Source organism: Arachis ipaensis, chromosome B04 (genome assembly GCF_000816755.2).
Source record: "Arachis ipaensis cultivar K30076 chromosome B04, Araip1.1, whole genome shotgun sequence".
NCBI lineage: Eukaryota > Viridiplantae > Streptophyta > Magnoliopsida > Fabales > Fabaceae > Arachis > Arachis ipaensis.
Genome location: NC_029788.2, coordinates 133,258,101 through 133,269,501, shown reverse-complemented (window position 1 = coordinate 133,269,501; position 11,401 = coordinate 133,258,101). Strand labels below are relative to the sequence as shown.

General features: G+C 37.6%; 1 protein-coding gene across 1 annotated transcript; it reads right to left on the bottom strand.

Moving 5' to 3' along the window:
• LOC107635751 lies at positions 3,159–8,718 on the bottom strand. Its single transcript, XM_016339312.2, has 4 exons — positions 7,447–8,718; positions 5,190–5,761; positions 4,867–5,086; positions 3,159–4,689 (listed from the first exon to the last, which is right to left on the bottom strand). Exons 1-4 carry the CDS (start codon positions 8,716–8,718, stop codon positions 3,340–3,342), a joined length of 3,414 nt encoding a protein of 1,137 aa, XP_016194798.1. The 3' UTR covers positions 3,159–3,339.

Here is an 11,401-nt window from a genome sequence, read left to right as displayed (position 1 = left end):
TGGCGATGCTATTTTCTAAGATAAGAATTTGAAAATGTGGGACCACTATCTTGCTACACAATCTCTCCTTTGCAATTGTTGGGAACTCGAGGAATCAGAACAATGTGGTCTTGCATGGATTTTTTTTCTCTAAATGAATATCCTCCTTATCTTCTAACAGATCACAGGTTCAATCAGGGCGGAGCTTTGTAGGGAAGGGCTAAAACAATTAATAAAATTAATTTTAAGTTTTTAATTTTTCTTCTTTTTTAAAAAAAACTATATAACCTATCTAAAAATATTATTATTATTATTATTATTATTATTATTATTATTATTATTATTATTATTATTATTACTTTCATCGACATTATTATTATTATTATTATTATTATTATTATTATTATTATTTATGCTAAATACAAATTTTACATGACTGAAGACACACTTTTTATTATTGATAAAAAATATCTTTAATTTTTCTTGAATCATTCCTTTAATATTTTAAACGGTTTTAAGGATATTTAATCATTTTAACCAAACCCAACTAAAAAAACAATAATAAATTACCGGACAAATAGTTATTTCTCACCATGAAAGATTTATACACTAATAAATCTATCAACAAATGATTATTTACACTAAATCACAAGAATGATTATACTAGCATAACTATCAATGCACAGAACACTAACAACTAAACACAACCACTAGAATCAGTCACTATATATTTATATATAAATATATGTGTATTTTAATTTATTTTTAATATATATTTTGTATTTCAATAAATATTATATATTAATGATTGATTTTTGTGGTTGATTTTAATATACATCTAACATAGTCGTAATAAAAATTATAACGAATGAACATTTAATTTAATAGTATATTAGTACAAGTGCACAAGTAACCACAAATTAGAAAAATATAAAAGAAATACTTGCTCCGAAACTAAACTGTAAGCACTGCAAAAACACATTACATCAGTTTTGAAAGGGAGACCGCAACTAAAGTTTTAAGGGTAACACTGGTGAAGCATGTCCCTTATTATTTAGGGTTAAGATTAATGAATGGATTAGATCGAATAAAAATTGAGAAAGATCATAGGCATAGTGAGAAGTGTTCATATATAGCTTAATATCAAATGTTAATTCTATGAAAGGTTTTGGCACCTTTAAAAAGATGGGGAGAATAGAGTCTGCTGCAATCTGTCACTTAAGCTGAGTTTGGAAGTTTGGAAGAGAGACAAAAATTGAATCTCTATATTGTATTTGGTATAAATTGTATAAGATTAAGTTATGTCTAAGTATCTTTTTTTGTTTAAGATAAATATGAAGAGTGAAACAAGTAAAATTACCTAAATGCTCTTGCTAATTAAGAAAATAAAAATAAAAATAAAATAAACCCCAATCCCTCAAAGCTTAGCCTCATCGTTGCCTCTCCCATAACGTCACAAACGACGCCCTCTACTCCTTAGAGCTTAGCCTCACCTCATGCTGGCCAGGCCTCCACTCTTCGACGACAACGACGCAGCCTTCTTCACCACCATTCACCTCTACTTTTGACTCCACCTCTCTTTTGTTTTTGCCACTATCACTGCCTCTCTCCTTAAAGTCGAGATCTGTGTTTGCCTCTCCTCTGCTTTGTCATTTCCATTGCCTCCCTCCTTGTCATCGAGATCTATGTCTCCCCTTCCCTCTCCTTGTTAATTGTTGGGCGGAGCTAGACGAAAGATTAGAGGGAGACAAAAAATATTTATATAATAAAATAAGACAAATAAAATTTTAAAGGAGCTAAACTGAAATTTACATATAATTTACATGTAAAAAATTAAAATTAGGAGGACCATTGCCCCCTTTGCTACAATGTAGCTCCGCCCCTTACTTGTTGGTGTTGTTAAGGTGGGGTGGCAGTGGTGAGATATCATGATGAGAGTAGGTATAGTGGTGAGGTGAGGGATTAGGGGTGGTGTTGCGGTGGTGAAGTGAAGGATATGGAGGTGTTGTAGAAGTAGTGGTGAGATGTGGGTGGGATGATGAGTCCACCGGTGGTAGATGTGAGAAATATGGGTTGGGTCAGGGAGGTGAAGGTAAGGAATTAGTGGTGAGCTATGGTTGGGACAGTATGGTGAGTCCATTGGTGGGATGCATAGAGAATGTAGGTGAGGTTAGGGGTGTTCGCGGTGCGGTTTGGATCGGTTTTGAGTAAAAAACTCATCCGATCCAATTTTGAGCGGTTTGGATTGGATTTTTGCGATTTTGTAAATTAAAAAAATTAAATATATATATATCAAGTCTCAACATCAAATTTTAAATAACCAACAATGACATAGCAAGTCTTAACAATATCTTAAAAAACCAATGATAACATAACAATAAAAATAAAATTAAAGGTTAATTAAAATAAATAAATAAATCACATTTTGAACATAAAATATTATTAAATAATAATAATACCTAAAAAATATAAAAATGTATAACAAATTGTATATGTTATAAGTATAATTGTAAATATAATAATAAAATAATATTATTATAACACATTGTGCGATTTGGATTAGATTGGATCCGTTGTGAAAAGTAGATCCGAAATCTGATCCGATCCAGCGGTTTGCAAAAAAAAAATCCAATTAAATCCGAATTAGTGCGGTTTTAATCGATTTTCAGTTTGAATTGAATTAGATGAACGGTTTAATTTAGATCGGTTTGAATTTGAACACCCCTAAATGAGGTTAGAGAGGTGAAGATAGTGGAAGAGGTAGAATAAGAATGTAAAAAGTTAAATGAATATATTTTTGAAAAAAACTTTATTAAATTTTAATCTGTCATTAGAAATTTCAATCTCCTATATCCCCATTTTTTAAAGGCATTGAAAAGATTAAAATTAATTTCAATCTCTAATCACTAAATACAAAACTCAGTCCTAGTCCTAGGAAACAAATACATCCTTATGGATTGCCATGATAGGGTATACTAATGTCAAATGTTAATGTTATTCATTTCTTTGTATCTAAGTATCTAACGGAGAAAGCTTCAAAAATCCGATTACATTCTTTCTAGTACATGATTAAATCCGTTATTTCCTATCCCAAATTACATCCATATTCCTAATTCTAGCAGTTCCAATTTCCAAATCAACATTCTTTCAGAAACACACCAAAATAAGGCATTAATCCATCAAGACAGAAGAGAAAACTAATTCATATCTTTTCAACCTCTGTTATACGACCAACCATTAGCGATAACAAAAATAAGGCATTTCAACGTATTCCTCAGCACACAAATTTAGGCATGACAAGCAGAGGCAGCAGTGTACCAAGATTAAAAGAAAAGACTATCGTACAGACTATGTTCTCATTTAGATGTACTTGAGGCCAGAAATATACTGTTGCCTAGTGATTAGATACTGAGCCAGGGAATATATAACTCCTAATATACCCAAGATCTTAATCTTGAGAATATCTGTACATGCAATAGGGAGCAGATTAAGGGGTAAGGTTATCCACGGGGGTGAATCACTCTGCTTTGTAAAGCTCCATACATACCTGTTGAACAGTATATGACTTGGGAACGTGAGAACAAGGAGGGCCAAGTTCTTTACCACAAATATCCAGTCAGGCCCACCGATTTGAAGACCCCATCCTGTATTACCATGCCAGACATCTTCCCATATGCTGTAGAGGGCTGTCAAAACGAAGTAGACAGATATAACAGCAACCACAGGAAAATATCTATGTTTGTCCCCAAAACCAGCAACAAAATCAGAATCTTGATTCAGTAGCAGCAGGATAGGAGCCAGGAAAAATATGGCACGGTTCGAACCACCGGTAAGGTTGATATTCAAGACTAGGCATATAGCGAAACACATAATTGTGGCAACATTGCCAACGGCAGGCATCCAGGATCCATCAGCAGCCATCCTCTTAATTGTAAAGGAGGGAACAGTAGAAGCCCGGCGATGCTGCATGAATCTCATTCTTGGAAGGAAACTAGCAGATGCACTTTGACCGGAATTGCTGTGTCTAATGCCACCTATATCAATAGCCTTCTCCCTTAAAATTGAAGCAAGTTTATATTTTATCTCCAAGGCTATTAGCATAAAGATTGCTGCATACAAACCAAGAAGAGATGTCCTGGCCCCCTCAATGGCTAGCAATGTTGTAAGATTCCTCTCCTCCTCGCCCAAATTTCCTATTTCAGTGTCTTTAAGAATATTTTTAATTCTCAGTTGGCCCTCCAAAAGATAAGTAACTGGAAAGAGAGCCACAAGCAGAGCGAATACCCAGGGCAAAAGCTTTGTGCTTGAGGCAGATGGCAGATGAGTGAAGACAACAAATACAGAGGCACAAACCATTGTGACCACAATGAGAACATGCAGAATGCCTGTCCAGACAAAGTATTCAGCAGAAATGTAGACTCCCAGGGCAACCCCCATTGCAATGGAATAAAATGTCCTTAATTCAACAATATATTTAATGGGTATGATAGATGTAACAGATGCTAGAGAGAGCAAAATTGCAATAATAAGCAACCAAGAAGGCCAGGTAGGCTTCCCCGCCATGTAGCCATAAATTGAGATATCATCAGCCGAATGGCGGGCAGTCTTGATTAGGTCTGACTGGTAAGTCAATGACAAAGGGAGAGGGGGCTGCATCAGAATAAAAAGCAGACCAGTTGCCACTACCAGCACTAGGCTTCTTTTGGCAGACTGCAGGGAAAACGAAAAAGCTCATTATCAGCCTTTAGTACCATGCATCAACCAAAAATAATTTTTAATTGGTTATGAAACGTGGCTAGCAAATAATTTCCAATGAACATCAAATAGTTCTCACCATTAACAACCCAAACTAAACTGAAAAACACTGAATTGAATGGTTATACATACCAAAACATGAGAGAAATGAACAGCGACAATGGGAATACAAGCCAATCCAGTCAAGAGAATGCATGATCCCAGGATTAAACCATCTGAAGGAGACCTTCCATTCCACCACTGAAGTGCTTCAAAAATCGTTTCACGACAAAACCATACAGATAAGGCAACCACAAAGGCATGCGCATAACCTTGCCAAGATTTCATCCTAGAACCTGTTTTTGATCTATCCCTATAAATTCCAGGAATAGCATAATATAATCAGGCATAAAATCTAGAGGCATAATACAAGTTAGGATCCTTCCAAACTATTTTAAGAATTTAGAATAACTTGCCTATAAAGAAGCAATGGAGGGGTAACAGCTAATAATAGAAGAGCCGATACCCATACTACAGACTTTGATGCAATAAACAACATGGCGAGCTTTGAAGAATAAAGACAAGTCAAAATCCATACTGCTTTTCCTCCGATTCGTTGATCCACATGTAGCCTTCTCACCAAACCCAAACCCAATAAAGTTGTCATCACAACCATATAGCTAGGATACATCACCTCATCCTCAAACCCATAATAGTAAATGCTGGAGTAATTGAAGAACCGATTCTCGATGTAGCATAAGAGTAATGCATAGCTTATCAAGCCAATCTCGGATAAAAATTTTAACTTCGAAGGTAGAAGAGCTAAACCAGGAATAGCCATTGCCAGGACAGCATTTGCTATTATAAGTTTGCAGAAAGATTTCAGGGACATGCCTGCTAGCCAAATATTTAAATCCCAGAAGTTGTGAAGCACAAACCATGTAACCATTAAACTCCCGAGAACAACAAAAGCAAAGTAAGATGGCAGGCTCTTCTTTTCAAAAAATCGAGCCAAATAAAATCCGGCAACTGCAGGCAGAGGAAGGAACTGCAAGTCAAAAAGTAAATAATCAATAAAAAAGAGTAAGGAAAAACAATAAAGGTTAATCAAATTGAATATGTAACGACCGAAGTAATTAACATTATCATCATCCACCAAAGAAACCAGCAGCCAAGATTAGAATATGTTATGAAAAAGCTATGCATCTCATAATATGAAAAGCCTCCTTTTTTCCTAATGGTTCATAAGTTGTTTCATTAATCTGATTGAATTTTAGCATACCATGTTATTCCCCCATTTCCACTTCTAATTGATGACAGCATCTTGTAATTCTTTCAGAATTAATCTGTCGGTTATAAAGAAGGAAAAATGGAGACAATTATTAAAAAGGAATGCACACACCATCTACAATAGACTGTTGATTTCTGTGTTCGATATTTGATGAAGCAAAAGACTGATTATTGATCATCAGCACAGTGGCAATGATCGGATCATCGAAGAAATATCTCAAGCTGATCTTAAATCCAGGCAATTTAAAGTAAAAACAGTTTCTCACTCAAGAACCTAATTAAACATAGTCTCCCCCATCTCTCTGTGCTAGGCGCCACCACACAACCCAGATAGAGATCACCAGATATATCTTCTTGATATCAATCTAAAACTCTCATACTAAAAATTTGAACAGAAAAAATCCAGATCATAAATAAGTAATAGAAAAAGAAATAACATATCCCACAAGTTGCAAAAGTAAAATAAATGAAAATCAACTGAACAATTTTTGGCCATCATCACAAGACATCTAGATAGTTGACACTAATCAACCAAAAAATATGCATACTACAGTCTCAACATAGACAAGAACAAACCTTAACAAAACCAACCAGAGTGAATCAGACTACTATTTTCTTTGCAACCACTTGCAGATTCCAAATATATGTAGACACACTAACAAAACCACATGTCTCTAATGTTTATCAGTTCATTATAACCAGGAACACCTTGGTTTTTGCACACCTACTGTTTTTCTTGTTTGCTAGTCTGGCTCCAATAGAATATCACAAAGAAAATGATGCAGGAAGTTAAAGGGTTATTGAGGATTTATGATGGTAGAGAAAGGGTAAGCTATGATGGTTAGACTGATAGGAGTCACCTATTGGATGGTTTTTCAAATTCTTAACATGTATAACAGCTCTAATTTAATTGAAAGGCTTCCTCATGTTACTTAGTTAGAAAGTGAAGTGAGATGAGAGGATACAAGTCCTCACAATGTTGGCATTGTGTTCAAGAGTTCTTCAAACACCATTTTGCGCTTGACAAAGTCACCACATTGCTCGTTTACTCAATTTTCTTTTTCCTTTTACTTTTATAGCATTTAGTGACTCCTTCATTATCCACGTTGTAAGATCATTATCACGGCATCACCTTTCTACCCCGCGAAAATTAATAAATTAAGAAAGTCTCCTATCATCTATCAAAGAATAAAGCAATACCATTCAGATAGGTCTACCATAACCTATACCACAAGCATCAAGAACATCAGAGACAAGAAATAATGCTGAACATATTCCAGGTATAGGAAGACTAAAACCACCAAATATGAACAAACAAAAACAACACCTAATTAACAATAAGGTAATGCCAACAAGATCCCAGGCAGCTAGCTAATCAATGTGATAGACACAATCAGCGATCAAGAAAACCATCATATTGAAAACAAAGCTGAACCTGCTTACCAACACTGGGAACCCAATGACGACAGCTCCGGCAGCGCTGACCACAATGGCGGAGGTGGTAAAAGCCACAGAGCTGAGGGCGTCCGAGACCATCCCCATGGCATAGGAACCAGCGGCAGCAGCCCCTCCAAGCATAGTGATGGTGACCAGAACATAATTCAAGGGTGGGGGCACCTGAATGTACCTCCCAAACGAGTGGAAAACCACCCTAACCTCCAAAGCAACGACAACAGCCACCAAAGCCACAGCACCATTGACGACCCTTATGCTATGAACCTGGTTCTCATTCTTGGTGACCCACCACAAAGCACCCTTGGTGGAGGCATAGAGCTGAAACAAAAACGGCAGGAAGAACAGGAGAATGAGGTCGCAGAAGGCAGCAGCAGAGGAGAAAACGAGGGCGTAGTGCGAACCAAGGTGAAAGACAAGCGGTAGGAAGAGAAGGTAGAGGGTGTGGACACAGCTTTCGAGGGGTCCGAGGATGTAGCTGTCGTGAGGAACTTCGCCGCCATGGAACCTGGCCCTGGGGGTGGTCTTGAAGGAGGAGAGGCGGGGAATGGAGAAGAGCCAGTAGAAGAGGGAGTTGAAGGCGGCGAGGTAGTAGGCGGCATTGCGGATACCGACAGCGGAGACAGTGGCCCAGGTGAAAATGGATGAGGCGGAGATAGGGGCGGAGGCGAAGAGGAGGCGCTCGAGGGAGAGAGCGATGGAAGGGTTCTCGAGAGGGAGGAAGCGGAAGTTGAGGGAGCACCAGACGCCGACGAGGAAGGTGGTGTGGGCGCAGAGGAATGAGGAGAGGAGGGTGAGAGGGAGGGAAGAGCTGAAGGTGGCGAAGAGTGAGGGCGAGGCGAAGAGGAAGAAGCAGAGTTGGGAGAATATGAGTGTGAGCCACACGCCGAAGAAGGAGGGAACCTTTGAGGTCACCACGGAGTCCAGGATGTAGGAGATCATCAGCCCCACCACCAGAACGGATGCTACAGGGGCGCCGCCCAGGTCCAGCAGGAACATGGCGGAGGGAACCAGCGCCATCGCGATCCGGTAGTTGTGGGTGAAGCCGGAGGGGTTCTTGATGGATCTGGAGGATGAGGATGTGGAAGGGGAAGCGGAGTGACCACGCTGGTTGCCATGGCTCTGGGATGACGAATTCGATTCGGTGGAGCTAGGGTTCGAGCTTTGCTGGGATTGGGAATTGGAGAAGGAGAATGAGGGAGCGCTGCTCGAGCTTGATATGTAGGGGCGGAATGATCGAGGCTGCAGCTCCGGCGGCAGCATTTCTTTCTTTTCCTCCTTCTTCTTCTTCTCAGCACACGGCGGTGGTGGTTGTCGTTTTGTGATGTGATGTTACTACTACTTTTTATCAGTTGAGTTGACTCAGCTTACACACCTCACTCGCCTCGCTTACAAAACTTCGATGACGATGCACATTGTCTTCCTCCACTCTCCACTAACCTCTTTTTTTTTTTTGGGTGGGGGGTGTTTGGACTTTGGAATACCGAATACCTTCGTCTACTGAATTGCACTCTCCACATATCTTTTGATTGTTTTTGACTTTTTGTTGGTTACATTGCAGTTCAGACTTCAGAGTAGTCAGTATGCTTCTGCTTCTGCTAAACAAGGCCGTTTCTTTCGGAAGAGTCTTTGGGCTCAGGGTCGCCACTATTTTTGACAGCTCGCTACAATACATAAAAAAGAAACAAAAAGTAGTATGGGCCAAAATGCTCTACATAATCTGGAAACCAGAAAAAAGATGCTACGGGCCCAAAAATGCATAGCTACTAATGTCTGAATTTTCATTTTTTAATTGAGCAAACCATAATGAACGAACAAAACTAGTTTGATATTCATAAAATATGATTTTTACGTAACAAAAATATTCAAACATTAATTTTATTCATGTGTAGATTTTTTAACATTCCAAACTTTTATTGGTATAAATGCTAATTTTTTGTCTTTTTTACAAAAAAAAAAATCGGTGTCCGTACAAAAGTGACTATTAGAGTTAGGTAAGGTGATGTATCTCTGAAGAGGGGTAAGTCCTCCCCTTTTATAGTCCGTATCTGGATGGACCCTTTGTGGTCAGGTCCACCATTTTAAAAGCTTCTGCTAGTTGTTCATACTCCACGTGGTGAGAGACGTGTTCTCCCAAGTTCTAGTAGTGTGATCGTCGGGTCGGCTGCTCATATTTGGACCCGGGTCACTAGCGGGTCGGGCCGGAATATTAACATTATAAACTTTTATAAATAAATATAGTAGTTTTCTCTTTTTAATCAATAAAATCGACTAAAAAAATTTAAAAAAATAAAGGATACTTATATCTCCGTGTTGAATAATCTATGATCATTACTAAAACCACTATCTCAAAATTATATGAGCAAGTCTTAAATTTTAATATCTAAAATAGAATGCAAGATTTTTTTTTTTTTGGTGACTAATGCAAGATTGCATATACATAAGGATGGCAATGGAACGAATAGGGGCGAATTTTTATTCTATTCAATCCCGCTCCACCTTACAATAACCAATATAAAACTCGCTTTACTTTTATTTGCAAATAATAAGAAATTGAATCTTAATCCATCCTTACCGCTTCCGCCCCTATAATTATTATAATTTAACGAATAAAATTAAATTTCAAAATTTGTATAACCATTTTCTAATACATAACATATATTAAAATTATATATATATACTGGAACGAGAATTCCATAAATTTGACTCCATCCTATTTAAAATTTTATCCCACAAAAAATTCGCTTTCGCACCGGAATCGGATAATTATCTGTCTCGATCAGATAGAGACAGAATGAATTACCTTTAAATTTGAATAATGTTGTCATTCCTACGTATAGTGATATACTCTAAGTAGGAATGTCGAATGTAAGAAGTTTAGAATTTCTTCCGTTAATTGTAATTGTTTCCCTCTGTTTCTTTAACTTTTGTCCATTTAATAAAAGTGTAACTATATATTATGGCCACATGTTTGGTATTGGATTGAAGTGCTCTATACATCATACAATATGGCTTTTCTAGTTAAGACATGGTTCTGTTATGTGTACATACTACATCATGAATAATGCTTCAAAGATTGGCAGATAAATATTATCCTGCTTGAAGTGGCGATCGATGATAAGTCCAAATAAAGCGCATTGCTATATCCGAATCCGTGTGTTTATGCGTGGTACACCTGCTCATTTCTTCTTGTCCCACCCTTCAATTTTGTTAGGGGGAAAAGTTGTCACTTTTTTTCGGGTGAAGGATGATTGATTTACTTATGTTGTAAAACGCCGCACAAAAATCAGGTAAACCTCGATACGATGTGCACCTGTCCGGAATATAACCCCTAGCTTTTTTATCGATCAAAATTTAGATATGATCACGAAAATGCGCGTCTTTTCTTTTAGGCATCTTACCTTTATGCTGCTTCTTTGAATATGACTTCTCAAAGGTGAAGCACCCATGACAGTGACCCACCCATGAATCCTCTGCAATCTAGACACTTGTTACGGGCATTTATACTGTGTTACGATACCACTAATGCCGCTATTAACCTTGTTGAAAACCATATTGTTGCATGTCGACGCACACTGGTGATTGTAGTGTATAATTGCACGCAATCAAACACTTGTCGTGTTGTTAAGAGAATTTCATTGCGACGATAACTGCTTCATAAGTCAAAATCTCCGAAAGATCTGTTACTTACACGAATGCATGAGCCTGACGGTACCATATTCATAATTTGCATAAGCGAATCCAAGTGAGGCCATATGAATATGATGTTGCATTCACATCTTTCACAGAATTGTATACGGTAATGCTTTCAATTGAATTCCAATATCTTTTAATAATAAAAACGCGTAAACTATTGCACATTCCCTCCATTCACAAACTTGAATAATGCATCCCACCGACCCACATGTCAAGCTCAGGTTGCGTGCAGGTTCTATCAATAGAATTA